The 23,035-nt window shown below is 52.8% G+C and overlaps 1 protein-coding gene across 1 annotated transcript in view; it reads right to left on the reverse strand.

The window, feature by feature from the left end:
- The window catches only part of ABLIM2 (actin binding LIM protein family member 2), a 140,855-nt gene that overhangs the window by 23,135 nt on the left and 94,685 nt on the right, over window positions 1-23,035 (reverse strand). The window contains exons 14-16 of the mRNA XM_012557600.1: window positions 18,501-18,553; window positions 14,268-14,406; window positions 2,304-2,365 (exon numbers count right to left, since the gene is read on the reverse strand). Of these exons, the coding sequence (XP_012413054.1) occupies window positions 2,304-2,365; window positions 14,268-14,406; window positions 18,501-18,553 (254 nt within the window). The remainder of the gene's footprint in view (window positions 1-2,303; window positions 2,366-14,267; window positions 14,407-18,500; window positions 18,554-23,035) is intronic.

The raw sequence follows: 23,035 nt of genomic DNA on the forward strand, positions 1-23,035 counted from the left end.
ACAGGAGAGAATGTCAGCAGGGAAAAAAAGAACTCCAGAACGAAGTCATCAATAACCAAAACCCGCTGCCATCCATTCCATCTCACAGCGACCCTATAGGACAGAGTAGAACTGCCCCCACAGGGTTTCCAAGGAGCAGCTGGTGGAGTCAAACCTTTAGGTTAGCAGCCAAGCTCTTAACCACTGCACCACCAGAGCTCCAAGTCATCAATACTATTCACAATCACCCACATAGGCAACGTGAAAAGCTAAAAATCATCAGGTGGTGATAAATTCAGATTTTTAGACTCCCCAAGCAAATGTGACACACAGGTTCGGGTAACACTGTCCTTGCCAGCCTTGAGGCCGCTGGGAGAAACGCATTCCCAAAGGTTCTAGCTCTAGATTCCGCACAGCTTAGGGTCCTGCTCTCGGTCGTCCTAGGTGAGGGGATACAGGCTGTGGGAACCAGCTGTTCCCAAACGCACTCAGGTGATGGGCATCTGGAGGCCACGGCCTCTGCAGGATGTTGGGGGCCAGCATCCACGTCACCCCAGCACACGGACCAAGAATCCCCCTGAAGGTGCGCTGAAGATGGCTCAGAACCTGGTGACAAATCGTTCTGGTACGTATGGTCGTCATGAGTCAGAGCCGACAACAGGAGGATGCACAGCGGACTGGCAGTGCAGAGAGCACCATTCTCTTAACTCCCCTCTGGGCACTGAGAATAACCCCCCGGGTTTGATTTGGTTGGTGGAGCATCTGGACTTGGCCCCGTCCATAAGCACTGAGCTCACCAGCCTGTGGGTTAGAGAACAGCTGTTCCAGGTAAGGAGAGAACATTCTAGACAGCTTCCGTCTGTCCCGTCTGAGCTTAAAGGATTCACACTTCCTGGAATCCTGGGGACATGGGTCTGTCCTCCCTGTCCCCACACTTTCCATGTGGAGGATGAAGGTGGAGAAGCCCCTGAAGGACATTGAAAGACGCAAGCCGTGTGCTCATTAGGGACGCGGCCATTCTGGGAGGGAAGAGCGGTTAGTGGGGTGAGGGCTGGGTCCCTAGAATAAAACCATGCTGGGGGATCCTGGGAGGCCGGGCCCTGGTATGTCAGAGGCTGCAGAAGGTGGAGGACAATGCAGGCCAGGAGGGCGTCCTGTCGTTACAGGTGACGTCTGCTTTTGGAGGTGTCACAGCAGCTTTGATGCCGGGGATGATACGCCCTGGCCACAGCTGCCCCTGGGCTACTCACTCACTGCCAGGACCACCCCGGTGTAGCTGGGACTCTGTTTTCAGTGGCTCCCTTTGGGGGTGAACTGCCTGAACTTCTGGACATACTTCCTCAGGCTGGGAACAGGCTCTCTGGGGCGACGGTGGGTCTCCTGGGGCTGGGTGGGTAATGGCGGGTCTCCTGGGCTGGGGGGGTGTCTGGTGTCATCACACCCACCCCCCTAGGGACCCTCACTGGACAGCTAGTTGAGCTATGAGAAGAGGGACAGAAAGAACAATGCCTCCTCAGGGGCTAACTGTCCCAGTGCCGGGGCCTCGCCCCCTGAGGGTGGGGTGGGGGGACACGTCAGGGACCCAACTCCTGGGGCGCAGATTCGGACGCCCTGAGATTTGGAAAGCTCAGGGCGGGAAGCCAAACCAGACTTGGGCTAGGGGCAGCAGAGGGAAGCTTCCCATGTGTTGCTGAGCTCTGTGAGTATTATTAAATACTCCTGGGGGTAATGATGCTATCAGGAGTATTAATGATGGCAGGAGAAAGGTGTGGCAGCCTGCTTCCGTAAAGATGACAGCTTTGGAAACCCTATGGGGCAGTTCTCCTCTGTCCTGTAGGGTCGCTATGAGTCGGAATCGACTCGACAGCAATGGGTTTGGTTTTTTGTGTTTTTTTTTTAATGATGGTACTAATGATGGTGAGGGGAATTCCAGGGGGGACGTGGACGCTCGGCTCACATTATCTCAAGAAACACAGCAGCCCCTTCGGGTCCTTATTACACCGCCCTGCATCACAGAGGGAGGACCACAGACAGGAAGGGTCTCCTGGAGGGGCCTGGTGGTACGGCGTGCCCCTGGCCCCCACACCCTGAGCTCTTCTGCAGCTGAAGGCAGGGAGGGGATAAGAGAGATGGTGTCCCTGGTTCTGGTCTGGTCCTGCTATGCAAAAAGCAGGGGTGGTGGCATCACCCTCAGTGGGGCATCAGGCAGGCAGGGGCATCCCCCACAGCCCCCTGCTCCTGGCTGTGTGGTCAGGAAGCCACATAGGGCACCATGTGCAGGCCCCAGCGAGGTTAGTAACACGTGCTGAGGGGCGAGTACCTACCCGGTGGTCCAGGCCATTCTTCCCGTGCCGCGGGAGGGAGTCAGATTTGGAATAGGGGAATCCTGAAACAGACACAGCACAGCTTTGTCACGCGCAGAGGCAGGGCGGCCTGCAGGGAGGGTGGCCGAGGCCCGGGCAGGGGCTGTGACTGAGGCAGGTGGGGCCGGAGGGCAGGTGACAAACCAAGGCAGGCAGGGCTGGGGGCAGGTGACAAACCAAGGCAGGCAGGGCTGGGGGTGGGTGACACGGAGCACCAGAAAAACAAGGCCGTGTACCGCTTGCCCTGCAGCCACAGCCACGTCCATGCCCAGCTCAGCCACGACCCCTGTTCCCAGGACTCCGACTGAGGACCAAGTCCCCAGAGGGGGTGATAGCACCACACTGGCCCATTGTTCAAAGACCCCTAGAACCTAACACTCAGCCCTGCTGGTCCCTGTGTTCAGGGACAGAGGCCCAGAGAAGGGTACCACAGGGTGTTGGGGGAATTCTCCAGCCCCACCCCAGACAAGTGGGTCAGAATTCTGGGGCTGAGGCCCAGTGAGCTGTTTTCACAAGCCCTCCAGGTCATTTTGATGCACACTGGGGTTTGGGGACAACTGCCCTAGGGACTTGAGGCAGCAAACACCCTCATTCGCATCCTTGCACCACCCCCAAACGAGTGACTCTCCGTCCTGGCTGCACACTGCATCATCTGGGAAGCTTCCAAAAATCCCAATGCCCAGCTGCCACCTACTGGAACCAATGTTTTACCACTTCAAGTGCAGAAACCTCACTTCCATTGAGGACGCTTCATCCTCCCCACTTTTAAAACACCAACTGTCTTAAGTGTTTCTCTTATCTATGCTGAGCATCCACATCTGATGGTGTTATAAATTTAGCTTAAACCTAAAACATGATTTAAGACACTTATGAAGAGAAGGGTGATCTATTTACCCACTCCGATGCTCTTCTTTCCTTTCTGAAGATCCAAGCCTTCTTCTGCTGGCATTTCCTTTCTTTTTGGAGAACTTCCTTTGGCCATTCTTCGAAGGTAGGTCTGCTAGCAACAAATTTGCTTAGCTTTCCTTTCTCTGAGAATGCGTTTACTTCACCTCCATTCCCAAGGGGTATTTTCGTAGACAGAATTCACAGTTGACAGTTCTTTTCTTTCCACTTTCTCCTGAATTCCATAGTTTCAGATGAGAAATATGCTATCACTCGGATCGAAGGCCCCCCTATAGGTAATGTGTCTTTTCTGTCCGGCTGCTTTCAGGAATTTTTCTTTGTCTTTAGTTTTCAGAAATTTAATTATGATGTGTCTTGGTGTGGATTTCTTTGAGTTTATCTCATTTGGGGTTTGCTCAGCATATTGAGTCTGTAGGTTTTTGTGTTTTACCAAATTTGGCAAGTTTTCACCAATTATTTCTTTGAATACTTTTAGCTCCACTCTCTTTCTCCTGTCTTTCTGGGACTCCAATGATACCTACACTGTCCCACAGGTCCCCAAGGCTCTGTTCTTTGTTTTGTTTTTGTTTTTTTTTAATTTTCTCTTTGTTGTTCAGTTTGGATAATTTCTCTTGTTCTATCATCAAGCTCACTGATTTTTGTCCTCTGTCATATTCTGCTATGCTGTTATTGAAACTATCCAGTGATATTTAAATTTTGGTTACCGTATTTTTCAGTTCTATAATTTACATTTGATTCTTTTTTGTGCCTTCTATTTCTTTGGTGAGATTTCCTATTTTTTCTTTTGGTTTCAAGAGTATTTGTGATAGCTTGTTGAAGCATTTTTATGATGGCTCCTTTAAAACTCTGGTCAGTAACTCAACACCAGATTCATCTCCGTTTTGGTGACTGTTGATGGTCTTTCCTCACTTAAGTTATTTTTAAAGTTCCTGGTATGGTGGTGATTATTTGTTGTATCCTGAACATTCTGAACATTACGTTGGGAGACTCTGGATCTTATTTAAGTCATCTGTTTTTGCAGGCTGCCACCTTGTTTAGGTTTAGCGTGTAGCGAGTTGTGGTTCCAGTGATGATTCAGTTTTCAGACGTGTGCTCTTCCGATCTCTTGTTTAGGTTTAGCGTGTAGCGAGTTGTGGTTCCAGTGATGATTCAGTTTTCAGAATCTGTGCAGTGACATTCTGCTCTGCTAAGTTCACCTGGTGCTCCAACTCTCCAGGTGATTGATGCATGTGATCACCCTTGGGGAAGTGGTGTGGGGGATGTCAAGACTTGGGGCAGAAAGCCCTCTCCTGGGCTACCCAATACCTGCACCCTTCCCACTCCATCCCTGCTGGTGCCATCTGTGGGGGCAAAATGCTCTTCCTGGGCTTCCCCGTGCTGGTAGGTGGGGTGGGAGACACCAGGCCATGGCATGGCAGGTGCTTCTCCAGACCCACTCTCTGGGCCACCTGGTGCCAGCGGGGCTCCTGCCAGGCATCAGAAGTTTCTCTTCTGGTGTGGCCGGGGGAAGAAAACATCTACATAGTCATCTTCTGCCCCTTGGTGGGTGTTCAGGAAACACTCAAGTCCTGAGATCCCTAGCCAGCCTACCTTCCTCTTTCTACCCTTCAGGGTGTTTCCATGATTGTCTGCTGTATTACTTTCAGGTGTTTTAATTGTACTAAAAGAGTGGGAACCACCATTCGTGCGTCAAGTTGTCATACTGTGATGGCTTGCATGTTGCTGTGATGCTGGAAGCAATGCCACTAGTATTTCAAATACCAGCAGGGTCACCATGGTGGACAGGTTTCAGCTGAGCTTCCAGACTAAGATAGACTAGGAAGAAAGGCTTGGCAATTTACTTTTGAAAGTCAGTCAGTAAAGATCTTCTGGATCACAACAGAACATTGTCCAATATAGTGCTGGCGATGGCAAAGAACTGGGAAACACTTCATTCTGTTGTAATAGGGTCTCCAAGAGTCAGAGCCAACTCGACAGCAACTAGCAACAACAGCAAAGGAGCAGGGAAGAGCGGGGAGAGGCGAGTCTGTGCCATCTTGTCCTCTAGGTTACCATTTAGACCAGTTGAAATTAGACTCTCTTGGTGGGGGGGACCAGCCATTAGCCGATTTTAAAGGTCCTGGGTGATCCCCACATACATCCAGGGTTGGGAACCCTAGGTGATAAAGTCCTTTCACACTTTCAGAGATTTCTCTTGACCCTCATAAGCCAGTAGAGAGCGTGAGCCCATTTTACAGACGAGGAAGCTGAGCCTGAGTGAGATTAAGTAATGTGGACAAGGTCAAATGATTACTAACTAGAGAGGCTGAGATGAGAGCCCAGCGCTTCTGGCTTTAGGAACCAGTGACCCCACCCACTTCCCGGCAGCCCTTTCCTAGTGTGGGTTCCGGGAATAGCAGTCTTCTACGGACCCATGTGGCAGATGGAATCAGATGACCTTTAAGAGTGTGAGGCAGTGGCTGTGTATGTTTTGGAGAGAAAGAGAGAGAAAGCCCACATGGAGAAGGCAGGCTGGAGGGGACTTGGGACAGGTCGTGGGTCACCATGGCCTTCACTTGTGACCCGAGTTGCACCAGGCCCTTTGTGAGATTGATGGTTACTTTACCTCAAGCTCTTTGGCCATTGTCGCCGGCATCTAAGAAATAATCCTTAGGGTTGTTATTGTTAGGTGCTGTCCAGTTGAGTCCAACTCATAGTGACCCCATGCACCACAGAACAAAACACTGCCTAGTCCTTCGCCATCCTCACAATCCTTGTTACGCTTGAGCCCATTGTTGCAGCCACTGTGTCAGTCCATCTCATTGAGGGTCTTCCTCTTTTTCGCTGACCCTCTATTTTACCAAGTATGATGTCCTTCTCCAGGGACTGATCCCTCCTGACAACACGTCCAAAGTATGAGACGTAGTCTTGCCATCCTTGCTTCCAAGGAGCATTCTGGTTGTACTTCTTCCAAGACATATTTGTTCGTTCTGCTGGTTGGACTATATTGGCCACATCTGACGGTTTGTGTTAATGAGTGAGAGCCGATCTGGGAGCCCACCTGGGAACCAATAATGAGTGCATGGACAGGCTGATAAAAGCCCCCAAACCCAGGCTCTGGGAAGGTTCCTGAGGGAGAGAATCCGGAAGGAGATCTTCCTGGTCCATAGACTTCAGGGACCTTTCCAAACCTCGCTGACTCCCTCTTCATGTTGCTCCCGAGCTACTTCTGAGTTGTATTTTTTACCCTAATAAACCACATCACTGTAAGGAGAGTCTGTGTGACACTGCAGCAACTACCAAACTCAGCAGAGAAGGAGAAAGAGTTCCGCGGGCAAGAGAGAGGCTAGGGTTAGAGACAACGGGGAAGTGCGACTGTGAGATATACTTGGCCTCTTCCTCCTAGGAACCAGCTTTGTGCTGATTCTTATTCACAAAATTATTCGTTCAAGGTGCACCAGGCCCCGTGAGGTCTAGACATCCACCCGTTCTCACTTCTAAGCTCAGCCTAACCAGGCTCCCTGCTGCTGCCTCTCAGAGTCCCCCACGACCCCCTCCCCTCAGCACTCTGCCCGAGGGCTCCTTGAGAGCACCTCTCTCCCGGGCTGACTTGCCAGGGGTTCTGACTTGCCAGGGGTTCGGTCAGGTCACTGCTGGGTGAGGACCATCCCAGACGCAGCTATGGGACTTATGGCTTCTTGGGACAGCCTAGCTCTGTGGGAGGTTAACCAGAAAGCCATCCCCTGGGCAGGTCTTTGCCTGTCCCACCAGTAACACGCCAGGTTGGGTGCACTGCTGTATGGACATGTGGCTTTGCAGCTGCATGGCCTGTGCAGGTTGGGGTCCCCTCTCTGAGCCTCAGTGTCCCCGTCTGAGGAAGGAGGGGAGTTGTGAATGTGATGCCCCTCGAATGGTCTGAGTGTCAGGCCTCTTGACAGAAGCAAGCAAGCAGGGCGGAGGTGGCCCTGGCTCTCCAGCCCCACGCTCTCCATGGTTTTCTCCACCCCCGGGGGCCCTTCCTTGGTCTCCTGCCAGCTTTTCCTCCCACCTTCCCACTCCTGCTCCTGCTCTCTCATTTACTCCAGCATTTTGTGGAGATGGGGAAATGGGAGGAGGACAAGACGGGAGAATGAACTTCCCCGTATCTGGGTCTGAGGAAGAGCCACTTGTGCATGCTGGATGTCACCATCTCCCTTGGGCGCCCACAGGCTCCAGGGTGAGTCCTGGGTCTCAGGCCACCACCCCAGGCCACCTCATCCCTGCCCACAACCCAGTCCCACCTGGAAGCTGAGGCCCCCCAGGGCTGTGCCTCCAGGCCAGACCCTTCCTCTGAGCTCCAGGCCCAGACACCCATCCACCAGGCAGCTCTGGCTGGATCTCCCAGCCCTCTCCCACTGCCCTCATGACTCAACACATCCAAACCCAATTCTTTCCATCTCCCGTCTCACATAAAGACAGCTCCACCCATCTGAGCCAGAACCACCTAGTGTCAGTCTTGATTCCACCACCGCCCTACACCTGATTCCTCCTTGTTGCTGTGGAGTTGGCCGCCAACTCATGGAGACCCCGTGCACAACGGAATGAAATTCTGCCTGGTCTCGCATCATCTCCGTAATTGGTTGTGGACTGGACCATTGTGATCCATAGGGTTTTCACCGGCGATTTACTAAAGTGGATCACCAGGCCTTTCTTCCTAGTCTGTCTTAGTCGGGAAGCTCTGCTGAAACCTGTTCAGCACCATAGCAACATGCAAGCCGCCACTGACAGATGGGTGGTGGCTGTGCACGAGGCTCACTGGCCGGGAATCAGACTTGGGTCTCCTGCATGGAAGGTGAGAATTCTGCCATGGAACCACACTGGCCCTAACTAAATGGGTCCCAGTCGCCCGCCCACCTCTCTGTCTTGTTCTGGTGTCCTCGTCACTTCTCTGGACACCCTGATTCCTTTCTGCCCCAGCCCAGCAGCCTCTGGTCCATCCTGCCCACGCTGGTACTTAAAAATATCAAGCCAGCCCCTTCCTCTCCCTGCTCACAGCCCTGCCGCAAAGCCCCAACCTCTGCAGGTGAAGAAATATCTTAGACCTCTGCTCCCTTCTAGCCTCCTTGCTGGCTGTCCCTCACCCACCACCTTGTGGTCTGCCTGCTTCCCAGCTGCCCCATCTCCTGCCTCCCACCTTTGTATGTGCAGCTTGTGCTTCTAGAACATTCTTCCCTGACCTTGGTTCCTGCAGTTGCCACTTGGAACACCTGAGTCCGAGCAGTTGGAGGCCAGCTTGGAGCCTTCTCGTGACCCTCCCTCCATTCTGCTGCAGCCACACTGGCTCCCTCACTGCTCCCCAAACCCACCAACTATCCACACGTTCAGGCAGGCACCCTTGGGTAAGCAGCATGGGGCTGCCGTAACAAAGTACCACAAACCAAAACAACCGCAAACCCTCTGCCGTCGAGTCGATTCCAACTCATAGCGACCCTGTGAGACAGAGTAGAACTGCCGAGGTAGAAGTGCTATAAATCTTTATGGAAGCAGACTGCCACATCTTTCTTCCGCTGAGCAGCTGGTGAGTGTGAACTGACGACCTTTTGGTTAGCAGCCAAGTGCTTTAACCACTGTGCCACCAGGGCTCCTAAAAGTACCACAGGCTTGGCTTAAAACAACAGGAATGTACTCTCCCACAGTGCTGGAGGCCAGGAGTCTGAAACCAAGGTGTGGGCAGGGCCACGCTCCCTCTGAAGCTCTAGGGGAGGGTCCTTCCTGGGGTCTTCCAGCTTCCGGCGGCCTCCAGCAGTTTCTGGGCTTGTGGCTGCATCACTCCGTCTCTGCCTGGGCCTTCACGGGGCCTCTGCTCTCTGTGTCGCGCGCCATCTCCTTTCCTGTCTCCTCTACGGACGCCTGTTGTGGGTTTGGGCCCACCCAGGGAATCCAGGACTGTCTCCTCTCACCACCCTAAAGTAATCACATCTGCAGAGACTCCTTTTCCAGATGCGGTCACTTCCCAGGTACCAGGTGTTAGGACTCGGATACGTCTTTTGGGGGGACACAATTCAACTCACTACAGCCCTCTTCAAGTCTTGCTCAAGTACTGTCTTCCTCCCCTACCACCATACTGAAAGTTGCTCCTTCCGCCGATATCCTACTGACCGTCCTTACCTGCACCATGCCAGCACAGTCTACTTTCTAATTCTGTTCGTGCCTGTCTCCTCATCCCCATTAGAATGTCAGCTTCATGGGGTGGGAGCTTCCCCTGTTGTGTCCTCTGCCATAGCCCAGTACCCAGAACAGGGCCAGGAACACAGAAGACGCTCATTACGTATGTGTTGGTTGATGGGCAGGCCATGCCCTCTCTCTGGGCCTTGTTCTCCCCATTTTAAAACAAGGAGATGGCACTGATGTTCCTCATCCAGTCCCGATACTTGTGGGTTCACCCCCACTGGCTCTCAGGTCACACAGTCCAGACCAGGGGCACTGCCCACCCTGCCCAACATTCTCGTGAAGTTGACTGGTGGCAAACCAGAGTGTCTCTCTTTCCGCCATGAACTAAGATGTGTAAGAACTACTTTGTCTTGTCATTGAAGTCCAGAGGTAAAAAGGGAGGAAGGAGAAAAGCCACTTCTGACCCAGCCCCAGCCTCCTTTCCTCCCGCTGGCCAGAGAAACGAAGCAGAGGTACCACCTCTGAGATGCTCTCTTCCTGTGAGCCCTGGATGGTGTCAGGTGGAGTGATCCCAGGTTGGGCCTGAGACCAGGCAGGGCCAGGTGAGCACTGTGCAAATCCATGTGTGTCCCATCAAACATAGGTCTCCACAGGGAGCCTTCATAGGGGGCGAGGGGTGTCACAGGGGTGACATGAGACAAAGCCGCAGGCAGGTTGGGAGTGAAGCAGCCACACCTCCCACCTGTCCTGCCTCCAGTTCCGAGTCAGGACTTTCCTCTCCTCAGTGTCCAAGCTGAACCCACCATGCTTAGCTCCCGCCCTCCACACTCGCCCCATGTGCTGGGCTTGACAAAAGGGCCTGTTCCCTCTCGGAAAGTTGAGACCTTTCTAGAGGACACAGCCCTCTGTGCAGGGTCTCCAGCCAGCCGGGGGTGGGGGGCTTCATTAAGCTAACACACCTCTGACCATCCACGGAGGCCCTCAAGAGAGAAGACAGAAGCTAAGGGGTCAGGAATGCGGGGCCCAGAGCAGCAGTGCAGTCTGTAGGATCCAGGCTAGGTGGGGAAGCGTGGGTATACCACCTTGAGCCCGTCCCCTGGGTCAATGAGCCTAAATCCTGCCTCTTATTATAACAAAATAATCAACATTATCCCCCTTTCCTGTGTATAAATCAGGCTAATCAGTAATATAACTTACTACACACATAGTCCAAATCATGCCCTACGTGTAGTATATTGGGGAAATAAAAGAGTAGCCTATACTAAAATATACGTTTCAGTATGAGAACTTTTGTGGAGAGGGTAGTGCTGCCTGGCTGAGAACCACTGACAAAGTAGATAGGGATGTCACACTGGTTTGTCACTGCTGTTTGGTCATCTGGCTTCCCCACTGGGGGTGGGGACCGTGCCATGCCCACCACTGCCTCTCCACTGCCTAGCGCCACTTCCAGCACACGGCAGGTGCTCGATAAATACTGGTGGAGGAATGGATAAATGACTGAATAAAGAGCTCAGTCCCTGGTGAGATGTGCTGATGGTGTCAGGGGTGGGAATGAGGTTATTGACAGGGCCCTCTGTGAGCACATGGAGGGGCCTGGGAGCCCTGTGCCACTGAAATCTCAGGCGTGTGGGTGGTAGGCAGTGGGACACACACGCACTCGCTCCTATCGGCATCTCTGCCTCTCCCAGCTACCTGCACACTCCTCCAGGCTCTCGTCGTCCTGTCTCCCCCTCGGCACCCAGTACAGCGTCTGGCACAGAGTGGGTGCTCAATAAATACCCGTTGAATTCAACGCATCTCAATTCAACAAACATTTATTGAGTGCTCACAGTATTGAGTGTCACAGTCCCACCTTCCTTGTGCGCCCTACAGAAGAACATCCCTGGGGGTGCAGCGGGCACGCCTTGCTCTGTGCAACCACTCTGCTCACTAAACGCTTTGTGCAAATCGAAAGGTGCCAGTGGACTCACAGTGGAGACTCCTGGCTGAGATTCAAAGGAACCCTGAGAAAAGACAGTGGATAAGCCTGATCCCGAGAGCTGCCCATCCTACCTGGATTCCCACAGGCTGCACAGAGCAGGGCATGCCTGGCCCCATGCACGGCCGGCAGCCCAGGTCCTTGCTGCTGTCTCCAGGCACACTGGGAAGCAGGTTAGCAGCATCAGTTGCAATGGTTAGGCACAGTGGGCATCCCACTCAGAGGAAAACGCAAAGGAAGGACAGAATCAGAATCACAGTCATCGTAAACATCAGTAATGGGGATGTCACACACTCGACACTGTGTGTGCTTTGGTCGAAGCTTCCCAGTTAAATCAGGGATTCCAGCAGGCCGGACGCACCCCTGTGGAAGCCCTCGAATACTCACCGTGCTTGCATGCCCAACTACAATTGCATGCCCATGTGCGCTCACATGCCCACCTGCAGTCATAATAATGATGTGGCAGTCAGCAACGAAGTTGACCAGCAAGCCCTTGCAGATGTATGACTGGCCAACGAAATCACTTGGCACAGCCTCCAGCCCCTGAGGTCAGCCACCTGTCGGGCCCAGGTGGTCCTTGTTCCCGGTGTTTGCAGGTGAGGAAATGGAGCACTGAGGTGAAGACCACACACACACACACACACACACGCACACACGCGCGCACACGCGCGCACGCACACGCGCACACACGCGCGCACGCACACGCGCGCGCACACACGCGCACACACGCACGCACGCGCGCACACACACACGCACGGTGGCAGGCAGGTCCCCACGGGCCAGCCCATCTCCAGCCCAGCTTCCCCACATCATGCCCCCTACCTCCCTCAGCCCAAGTACAGGCAGGCCACAGACTGAGCAGGAGTCCTGGGGGTGCAGTCAGCCTCCCTGAGGGGGTTCAGGGGCAGGTGGAGGCACTGCACCAGCCTTGCAGATACAGGCCTGCCCATCACCCAGCAGGGAAGGCCTGCAAGTTGGAGATAGCACCCTGGACACCATTTCCCAAGAGCTGTTGGTCCTCACCGCTAACGCCCCCAGGCCAGGACACTAACCAAGGTGGGGAGGGGCTGAGCTGCTGCTGAGCTGGTAAGACAAGAGCCTGTTATTACTGTTGCTGGGGGCAGTGGAGCCTATTTCGACTCATAGCGGCCCCATGTGACAGGGTAGAACTGCCCCATAGGGTTCCCTAGGCTGTAATCTTTATGAAAGCAGATCTCCAGGTCTTTCTCCCATGGAGCTGCTGGTTGGGCTCGAACCACCAACCTTCGGTTAATAGCCCAACGCTTATCCATTGGGCCACCAAGGCTCAAGAGCGTGCAACCTTCAAAACACAGTGACTGTTCATTAGGAAAAAGCGAATGCAAAGCAGAAAGGCCCATCAGCGCAGCCAATGGCCTCAACCACACGCAGGTGCGGTCTGCTCGTGGCAATGGGTGCTGGGAGCAGGAGGGGGGTAAAGACTGGCTTGCTGCCCCCCGACGGCAGACTGGAAGACACAGGCTGGCAGCAATACCCCATGAGTCTCCTGCGACCCAGCCCCTATAGCCCCCAACCCTGCCTACCAGTGAGATGGGGGGCCCTCCACACCCCATCCCGACCACTCCAGAAGGAGCAAGCCACGATCTTGGAAGACCCTCTGGGGTTCTTTTCTCAGGGTGACTGTGTTCACCTGCTCTGAGATCCCAGTGCTGGGACCCCAGTAGGGATGGAGGCGTTAAGGGGAGAACGACATCTGCTTACAAAGATTGCACACAAAACAATACACCTTTCTATGTTTCGTGTTATTTTTCAAACAATCACGATTGGCAAGCTTCTTCCGTTTTCTCTCTCTTTCCTCGCACATGGAGCAGTAGAGCCACACTGGAACGCGCACAACCTTCATTTGCAAGAAGGTTTACAGGGTATTGTCATGAGGATGATGATGAGGATGGTGAACGTTACCATTTACTGAGCGTCTGCTACGGGCCAGGCAGGGCGCCAATGTGTGCAGGTGGTGTTACGGCTGTCAAGTCTATTAACAACCCAGCAAGCCTGCCAGCATCACCCCACCATCCCTCCATCAGTGGCGGAGGCTCAGTGTTGGAACCCAGCTTTGAACTCAAGTCTGACCCACTGCAAAGCCGCCATCTTCCTTCTGCTTTCTCATACCCACACTCATCCCCTCTCGGCCTCTGCTGCCAGCTAAGCCTCAAGCTTTGCCCACGGAAAAACCCCACGCACAGTTGAGAGCACCAAGTCCATTGCCGGGAGACACTGGGCGAGCCTGGCTGTGGTTCGCTGTTGGTTACCTATGGTTACCATGGTTACCTATAGTTGGATTACCTACAGTTTATTTCATCTTGAAACAAACAACATTATCTGGATATCTGCTCTGCGTTTGAAAAGCAAGCCTACTTCAGTCTTCACGACACCCCTGGGAGCCAGGCAGACACTACCACCATCTCCTGTGGGGGATGAAGGTGTCAAGACCCAAACAATCGCGTCCCTGGCCCAGGCGAGCCACGGGAGGTCGGGACCATGCCCTGTCATCGACGCCGAGTCTGGTCTTGCCCACCTGGACCATGCTCAGGGCTGTGCTGCAGGGGAAGGGGGCCTGCACGTCTAAGCCAGCAGGCTTGGGAGCGTTTCTCTAGAAAGAGCCGGGAGCCAGGTTGGCTCAGCCGCTGTCTTGCAGCCCCGGGAGTGTTTAAGGAGACACGTGGTGACACCAGCTTTCGGCACACTGGCTAATGTCAGTCCCAGGACATTGGCCAACACCACGAGGGTTTGGGCTCACGTTCAGTTTGCTCTTATCTTGGTTGTCTTGCTCTTATATTTTCTAAGGAGCAAGGCTTAGATTTGGGGGGTCGGCTCGGAGCCGTGGGGCCCCTTTACTGCGCCAATGACACTCCTTGCTCAAAAGAACCACTCACGTGAGTAAAAGGTGTCGCCCGGCATTCTCTGGAGGGGTTCTCTGTCTGTCCCGCTACTCTGTGACAGAGACTGGCTGTCCAGGTCTGGAGAGGTTGTCCTCGTGTCCGTGTCCCCCTTGAGAATCAGCCAGCTGGTCTTCTGCGGAGGGAAAACAAAGTGCCGTGTGACCTGGGAGGCCATTTGCAATGGTGGAAACATCTCGTCAGCCCCTTCTGGATGCTGCCAGCTTCTAATCTACAGGCCGACTCCACGGCAGCAAAGCCCAATGTGTGAAAAATACAGGTTTAAATGAAACACTCCAGCTTCTGGTGTGGCCAGTCCAGATTCTTCTGGGGACCTGAATCGGGGGGAAATGACGTCACCACACTTTACAGAGGAGGGAACTGAGGTTCCGGGAGGCCAAGGGACCCACAGGGTTTCTCCCGGGGAGAAAGAGGTGAGGTCAGCCAGAACAGACGGCCTTGGGTGCTTCCCACACACATCTGCCTTCCTTAGAGACCCGTGAAGGCGGCCTCGGCTCTAAAATTGTTGGCACTGGCTGCTTTCGAGCTGGGTCCCGACTCACGGTGACCCCACACACGACAGAACAAAACACTGCCTGGTCCTGTGCCATCCCCACATTGTTATCTACAGAGTTCTCATTGGCAGATTTTTGGAAGTAGATCACCAGGCCTTTCTTCCTGGTCCGTCTTAGTTTGGAAGCTCTGCTGAAACCTGTTCAGCATCACAGCAACACACAAACCTCCATGGACAGACAGGTGGTGGCCGCGCACGAGGTACATTGGCCACGAATCGAACCCAGGTGTCCTGCATGGAAGGTGGGAATTCGACAGCTGGACCACCACTGCCCCTTCATGGCCTGCAGCCTGCTTTTGTAATTAAAGCTTTATTGGACACAGCCACGCCTGCTCATTCACGAATCGTCTGCGGCTACTTTGCAGAGATGAGTGCGGCCGCAAAGCCTGAAATATTTACCCTCTGGCCCTTTATAGAAAACATATGCTGAGTTCTTTTCTAGAACAAGAGTCCCTGGATGGTGCAACTGGTTCACAGATCAGCTGCCAACTGAAAGGCTGGAGGTTCAAGTCCACCCAGAGGCACCTCAGAAGAAAGGCCTGGCCATCTAGTTTGGAACAATCAGCCGTTGGAAACCTATGGAGCACAGTTCTGCTCTGACACACACGGGGTCATCACCAGCAGGAGTCGACTGACGGCAGCTGTTAAATGAGGGTAGTGGCGGCTCAGTGGTAGAATTCTCGCCTTCCGTGGGGGAGACCCGGGTTCAATGCCCGGCCCATGCACCTCATGCACAGCCACCACCTGTCTGTCAGTGGAGGCCTGTGTGTTGCTGTGAGGCTGAACAGGTTTCAGTAGAGCTTCCAGACTGAAAAAGACTAGGAAGAAAGGCCTGGTGATCTACTTGCAAAAAATCAGCCTTTGAAAATCCTGTGGATCCCCAAATAAATAAAGTGTTACTCAAGAAGAAGAACAAAGTGGGAGGCCTCACACTACCTGATTTTAGGACCTATTATACCGCCACGGTAGTCAGAACAGCCTGGTACTGGTACACCAACAGAGACACAGACCAATGGAACAGAATGGAGAATCCAGACATAAATTCATCCACCTATGAGCAGCTGATATTTGACAAAGGCCCGAAGTCCTTTAATTGGGGAAAAGACAGTCTCTTTAGCAAATGGTGCTGGCACAACTGGATATCCATCTGCAAAAAACTGAAACAAGATCCATACCTCACACCATGCACAAAAGCTAACTCAAAATGGATCAAAGACTTAAATATAAAATAGAAAACGATAAAGATCATGGGAGAAAAAATAGGAACAACACTAGGAGCCCTAATACATGACATAAACGCAATACGGACCATAAGTAACAACGCACAAGCACCAGAAGAGAGACTAGATAACTGGGAGCTCCTAAAAATCAAACCTTATGCTCATCAGAAGACTTCACCAAAAGAGTGAAAAGACAACCTACAGACTGGGAAAAAAATTTTGGCTACGACAAAGCCGATCAGTGTGTAATCTCTAAAATCTGCAATACTGCAAAACAAAAAAAAAAATACAACAAAAAGACAAATAACCCAATTAAAAAATGGGCAAAGGATATGAACAGGCACTTCGCCAGAGAAGATATTCAGGCAGCTAACAGACACATGAAGAAATGCTCATGATCATCAGCCATTAGATAAATGCAGATCAAAACTACAGTGAGATATCATCTCACCCCAACAAGGCTAGCATTAACCAAAAAAACACAAAATCATAAATGCTGGAGAGGTTGTAGAGAGACTGGAACACTTATACACTGTTGTTGGGAATGTAAAATGGTACAACCACCTTGGAAAGTGATTTGGTGCTTCCTTAAAAAGCTAGAAATAGAAGTACCGTACTGTCCAGCCATCCCGCTCCTTGGAATATATCCTAGAGAAATAAGAGCCGTCACACGAATAGATACATGCACACCCATGTTCATTGCAGCACTGTTCACAATAGCAAAAAGATGGAAGCAACCTAGGTGCCCATCAACGGACAAATGGATAAACAAACTATGGTATATCCACACAACGGAATACTACGCAACGATAAAGAACAACAGCGAAGCTGTGAAACATCTTACAACATGGAGGAATCCGGAGGTCATTATGCTGAGTGAATTTAGTCAGTCACAGAAGGACAAATATTGTATGAGACCACTATTATAATAACTCAAGAAAAGGTTTAAACACAGAAGACAACATTCTTTGATGGTTACGAGGGTGGGGAGGGAGGGTGAGGGTTATTTACTAACTAGATAGTAGATGAGAATTATCTTAGGTGAAGGGAAAGACAGCACACACTACAGGGGAAGTCAGCACAACTGGACTAAACCAAAGCTAAGAAGTTTCCTGAATACGATCAGACACTTTGAGGGACAGAGTAGCAGGGGTAGGGGTCTGGGGACCCTGGTTTCAGGGGACATCTAGGTCAACTGGCATAACAAAGCTTATCAAGAAAATGTTCTGCATCCTACTTTGGTGAGTGGCATCTGGGGTATTAAAAGCTTGTAAGCGGCCTTCTAAGATGCATCAATTGGTCCCAACCACCTGGAGTAAAGGAGAGTGAAGAACATCAAAGACAAGGAAAGTAGTAGACCAAGAGACAGAAAGGGCCATATAAACCAGAGACTTCATCAGCCTGAGACCAGAAGAACTAGATGATGCCCGGCTACCACCAATGACCGCCCTGACAGGAAACACAACAGAGAGTCCCAGATGGGGCAGGAGAAAGGTGGGGTGCAGAACTCAAATTCTAGGAAGACCAGACTTAATGGTCTGACTGAGACTGGAGGAACCCCAGAAAGCATGGCCCCTGGATTCTCTATCAGCCCAGAACTAAAACAATTTCAGACAGGGATTGGACTGGACTGTGGGACATAAAGTGACACTCGTGAGGAGTGTGCCTCTTAGCTCAAGTAGATACAAGAGAGTAAACGGGCAGCTTCTGTCTGGAGTTGAGATGGGAAGGCAGAGAAGGTCAAGAGCTGGTTGAATGGACATGGGGAATCAGGGGTGGAAAGGAGGAGTGTGCTGTCACAGTATGGGGAGAGCAATTAGGGTCACATAACAATGTATGTATAAATTTTTGTATGGGAAAAAATTTTAAAAATTATATAATTAAAAAAGAAAATCCTGTGGATCACTGTGGTCTACTCTAACACACACGGGGTCTCTGTGAGTTGGAGTCGACTCAACGGTGATTGCTTTTTCACTGGTTCATGGAGCCCTGGTGGTGCAGTGGTTAAGAGCTCAGGCTGCTAACCAAAAGGTCAGCAGCTGGAATCCACCAGCGGCTCCTTGGAAACCCTGTGGGGCGTTTCTACTCTGTCGTAGAGGGTCGCTATGAGTAAGAATCGACTCGACAGCAACGGGTAAGAACAATCATCCCGGGTGCCCTGAGCACAGATTTTGATTGATTACCATTCCTTCTGACGTCTCCTCCTTGCACACCCAGCAAGTTACTGGCAGGTAACTAGCACGCTGGTCCTAGTCCTCAAAGTTAGAAGCCTGGGTAAACCGCCCTCTAAAGTGGCCCTGCCCCACGTGGCCACGAAGTCCCTTGAGGAACAGGCCGGAATGCACAGAGCCTGAAGCCTCAGACAGGAGAAGCGCCAGCGCCCGGGTTGCCTCCCGGACGAGGCCGCTTCCGAGCACGGCCGGCCACTGTCATTACCTTCCTGTCGTCCCGGTCGGAACTCCCGCCCTCTCCGTCCGAGGACCTGGCCGCTGGAAGAGAAAAATCCGGTTGTAAAAGGAATCCCCACGTAGCCTGGGTTCAGACGTCCCGTCTCGCACTTTACAATTACACTCAACCAAATACCCAAGAAAAAAGGGTCACTAGGACGGGCACCGTGTAGGGGCAGAGGAAACAGCTGGAAAAGGCCTCTGGGAACCTGCACCTTAAAGGTTTCCTGAGATCAAATACAGGTAGTTGAAGACGCCCATTTAAATTCCAGCAAAATGCACCCCAGCCCCCCAGGAGTGTTTTTTGACGCAGTCACCGGCATTGCTAAGGACACATGCTCAACCTTGAGAGACTCAGTGTCACAGAGGCCCCCATTCCAAGTCAGGTCGAGGCAGACCCCGCCCAGCCATTTCACAGATCAGGAAACTGAGGCTCAGAGAGACCAAGGGCCCTGCTCAGGGTCATGGGTTTCGGGTGGCAGAGGCCGACCCTTGAACGTGGGCAGTCTAACTGGAGTCTGTTCTCTCCCTGCCCCCCCTCACTGCCTGCCACTCACAGAACACAAAACCCGGACAGGCACACTGCCGGAAACCATCTACCAGGAGCAGGAGGGCTACTGCCGAACACAGCCGTAAAGAAGCTCTGAGAAACGGAGCCAGCAAACGCTCGTTCGCCAAGGATCCGCTCTGGAGCTGAGTAACGCGCTGTCTGTCTTCTGCAGTTGCCTTCCTTGGGGAGTTGTTACCCGGCCAGGGGACATCATTTCCGACCGAGAAGGACAATGAAATGATCACGAATGAGAGGCTGGCCTTTCTCGGCATCCCTGGGCTCAGAAAGCCCCGTCCTGTGCACCTTGGCTGAGAACAGCCCCATGCACAGGGTGATAAAGCAGAAACCCATCGTCTCCTTCCCTGCGCGCCATGGGGCGCCTCGCTCTCCTGTGTCAGGCGCGCAGAGGGGGGCTCTTACCTGTCGCAGGCGGAGGGCTGGGACCTCTCAGTCTTTTCGAGCACCCTGCCTCCTGCACCACCAAGGACAAGACGGATACCAGGCCCGAGAGCTTGGACATTTGGGACTGGGCTACCGGACCTTGACAGGGGGCCAAAATGGAAGACTGAGTAGTTGAGTCCTGGATACGTGTACATCTCTTTACGCTCAATGGTTACCTGCGTCTCCTTCATCCAGGAGACGGTGATTTTCGATGGGAAAACGGTCCCCGCTCGCTCCCTGCACCGTAGCAATGAATGGCAAGCCCCAGGAAGAGCAGGGATGGAGAGGCAGGGGGGGCACTCACTGGTGGCCCCGACAACTGGCTGTCGCTGGGCAGTGGAGCCCTTGAGGGTCTGTGTGGCCATTCATCAGCCGTGGCTCTGGGAAAAGCAGGGTCACTGCTACATGGAGCTCCAAGACCACTGCCACCGTTCACCCAAGGGTGGCTCCCAGGGCCAAGTCTGCCGGGAAAAGTAAACCAACTACCTCCTTGAAAAGCCCTCAGAGGCCAGAGACAGACCGGCACCCTTGGGACAATTTGGAAGTGCAACACCATCAGGTGGCTCCAACCCGAGGGCTGTTTGGGACCTGAGGTTGCAGCCCCTGGAGCTCAGGGAATCCAGAGGTCGCCCTGGGCTCGAGGACGGCAGGTTGGGCTGGACATTCTGGCTGTCGAGCTATCTCAGGGTCAAACATGGCCCCAACGTCTGACGAGCGGGGTATTCGGCAAATTTTAATCACTTTCCCTCGGCAAAAGCCACGAGATCCACTGAGAACAAGGTTTAACCAGACTCAAAAACAAGGACTTTGGCCAGCCTGCAAAACACACAGCTGATTCTCTTGAGAATTCCTGTGCAGGAATATAGGAATCGGGCATTGCCATTATTGGCTTCCTTCCTCAATAGGGCTGAGCCTCAGTTTCCTAACCTGTAAAATGGGCACGTGGTGCCTCCCCCTCCAGGTTGTCTGTGGACACAAGAACGTAACAGAGAGCTCAGCTTGTAGGTTGTAGAAATTAGGAGCAAATAACAGGAAGATTCTGAGGCTAACCTGTAGCTGCTTTGAGATCCCAGTAAAGACGATCAATTCCAGACAACCAGAGAAGACAGTTGCTTTTGAGCCCTGAGATGTGCATCCCTTAGTTGGAAGCACCCCAATGAAAGTGAGGGGTCTCTGATTTCTTTTTGGATATAGCGCCTGCCTGCCTGCCTGCCTTTCCTCCTTCCCACACCCCATCTTTCAATTCACACACATCTGAACGTCCATGAGTGCATGCAGCTCTTTAACTGCTCAGTTTTATCTATTTCCATCCACTCATTCATCCATCCACCCATCCATCCCTATCATTCATTCATCCACCCTTCTTCCACCCATCCATCCATCCATCCATCCATCCAACCATCATCCATCCACTCATCCATCCATCATCCACTCATCTATCTATCCTATCATCCAGCCATCCACCCACCCACTCACCCATCCATCCATCCCTATCATCCATCCACCCTTCTTTCCTTCCACCCATCCATCCATCCATCCATCCGTCCATTCACCCATCATCCACCCACCAATCCATCCACCCATCATCCACCCATCCATCCACCCATCATCCACCCATCCATCCATCCATCCACCCACACATCCATCCATCCACCCACCCATTCATCCTTACCTCCCCTTTGCCCATTCACGCATCTGTTTGTCCATCCAGCCCTTTATCCATCTACCCCTCCTTCATCCACTGTCCATTCTCCAGTCAGCCCTCCAACCTTTACACCCACCTCCCTTCACCAACAGCCCAGGGTGCGCCTGTATTGTCCTACGTTTGGGGGATGCAACATGCCTCAGACCTGGCCCTTATCTTTCAAGAGCTCACAGGCTAAGGGGTGGAGGCAGACAGGTGGATTATATGGGTTACAACAAGTGCTTAGATGTGGGGAGCAAAGTCAGCACAGAAGCATTGCCCAAGAACACCCATGTGGCGAGCACTTACTGAATTTCTACATTAGCAATCACCAGCATCTTAAAATTCCTCACTGGGCTGGCTGTGTGTGAAGCTTGGTAAACATCTGTTAGATGCATCAATAGAGACCAGCAGGCATTATGACCCCGTTTCACGGAGCCAAGGTCGCAGAGTTGGGCAGATGGTCATGGGAACCTTGCTGGGCCCAGCTCTGAGGCCCGAGCTGGAATCGCTTTGCTCTGCCTGTCCACTGAGGCCCAGGACTGCCCACGGCTGATCCCATCACCACGACCTGGCACAGATCTACTCCCCGATCAGCTAACAGCAAATGCCTATAGACCAGCCAGTCTGAGGCACGTTGTCCCTTCTCCAGGGCCTGATGTGGTGACTGCCCACAGCAGGGGCATGAGGAAGTGGACAGGATGGACACGCATAGTAGGTCCCATGTCTCCAAAAGGGGGGGCCCTCAAGCCTGGGCTGTGCACCTTCCATCCTTCGGACCCAGCCGACAACAGGGCAGGGCTACACACGGCGTGCCTGGAACACACGCATGTGTGCACATGCCCACACATGCCCACGTGTGCACACACACACATGCTTGTGAATGCACACTGCACACCCACGCACACATCCCCACATGTGCACACAGACACACGCTCACACATGCACTTCTGACAGAACACATTCTACTTGGGTAGGGAGAAATCTTGTTTAAAAAAAGAAAGACCCCACCTCAAATGCATTGGAAACCAAATGCAATCTAACATCCATGGTTTTGGGGGGAGCTCTGAGGAAACCTGGACAAGAAGAGCCCACGTCTGGGGGAAAGCCTCAATCCACGGCTCATAGGATGAAGTCAGGGGCAGAGCTTATTCCCGTGAATCCCCAGAACGTGGCTGTGTGCTTGGCAGATAGCAAGCAATGTATACATCTGCTTCATAAAAGATTCAATATTGCAAAAGTCTGGAATGATCAAAGGGTTTTGGTAATCGCTTGGGGTCAGTCAAACAGGAATTAACTAGCCTCCGGCTAGGAGATTCATTTGTACCCTGAGTGAAAAATGTCACAGACAATGTCCTGGCACTAACAAAACCTAATCTCTCTGGGCAATTCCATTAAAGGCCATAATGCCAGAAGGTCATTCCTGCTTAGATCTGGCTCAGTCAAACGCCTGGGAACAACCTCATAATGGGATTTACTCCCCTCCTGGGGGCCGATCCTCCGTTTGAAGGTGCTGGCCTGAGACACAGAACGTGGCAGTGGCAAATCAGAGGCAGTCAGCCCCACGAGGGACGAGCAGAGGCCGCACGGCCCCCACGCAGGGTGTCACGCGAGCGCCACTGAACATGGCTGCCCCTCCCCTAGGTTGGCCTCAGTGTCCTCGCTCATAAGACAGGGAGCTGGGCTGGGCCCTCTCCGAGGTCTAAGGAGTCGAACTAGCCCCTGTCACCCGAGCCCTCTGGAGGGTCCTGCTCTGAGCGTCTCCAGTTGAGAGGTGGTGGTAGAAGTCACCACCTCCTGTGCTTCCAGGAGAGTTCACTCCATGTTTTACGTCTCGGGAGAGGAAGAG

Source organism: Trichechus manatus, unplaced genomic scaffold (genome assembly GCF_000243295.1).
Source record: "Trichechus manatus latirostris isolate Lorelei unplaced genomic scaffold, TriManLat1.0 scaffold00111, whole genome shotgun sequence".
NCBI lineage: Eukaryota > Metazoa > Chordata > Mammalia > Sirenia > Trichechidae > Trichechus > Trichechus manatus.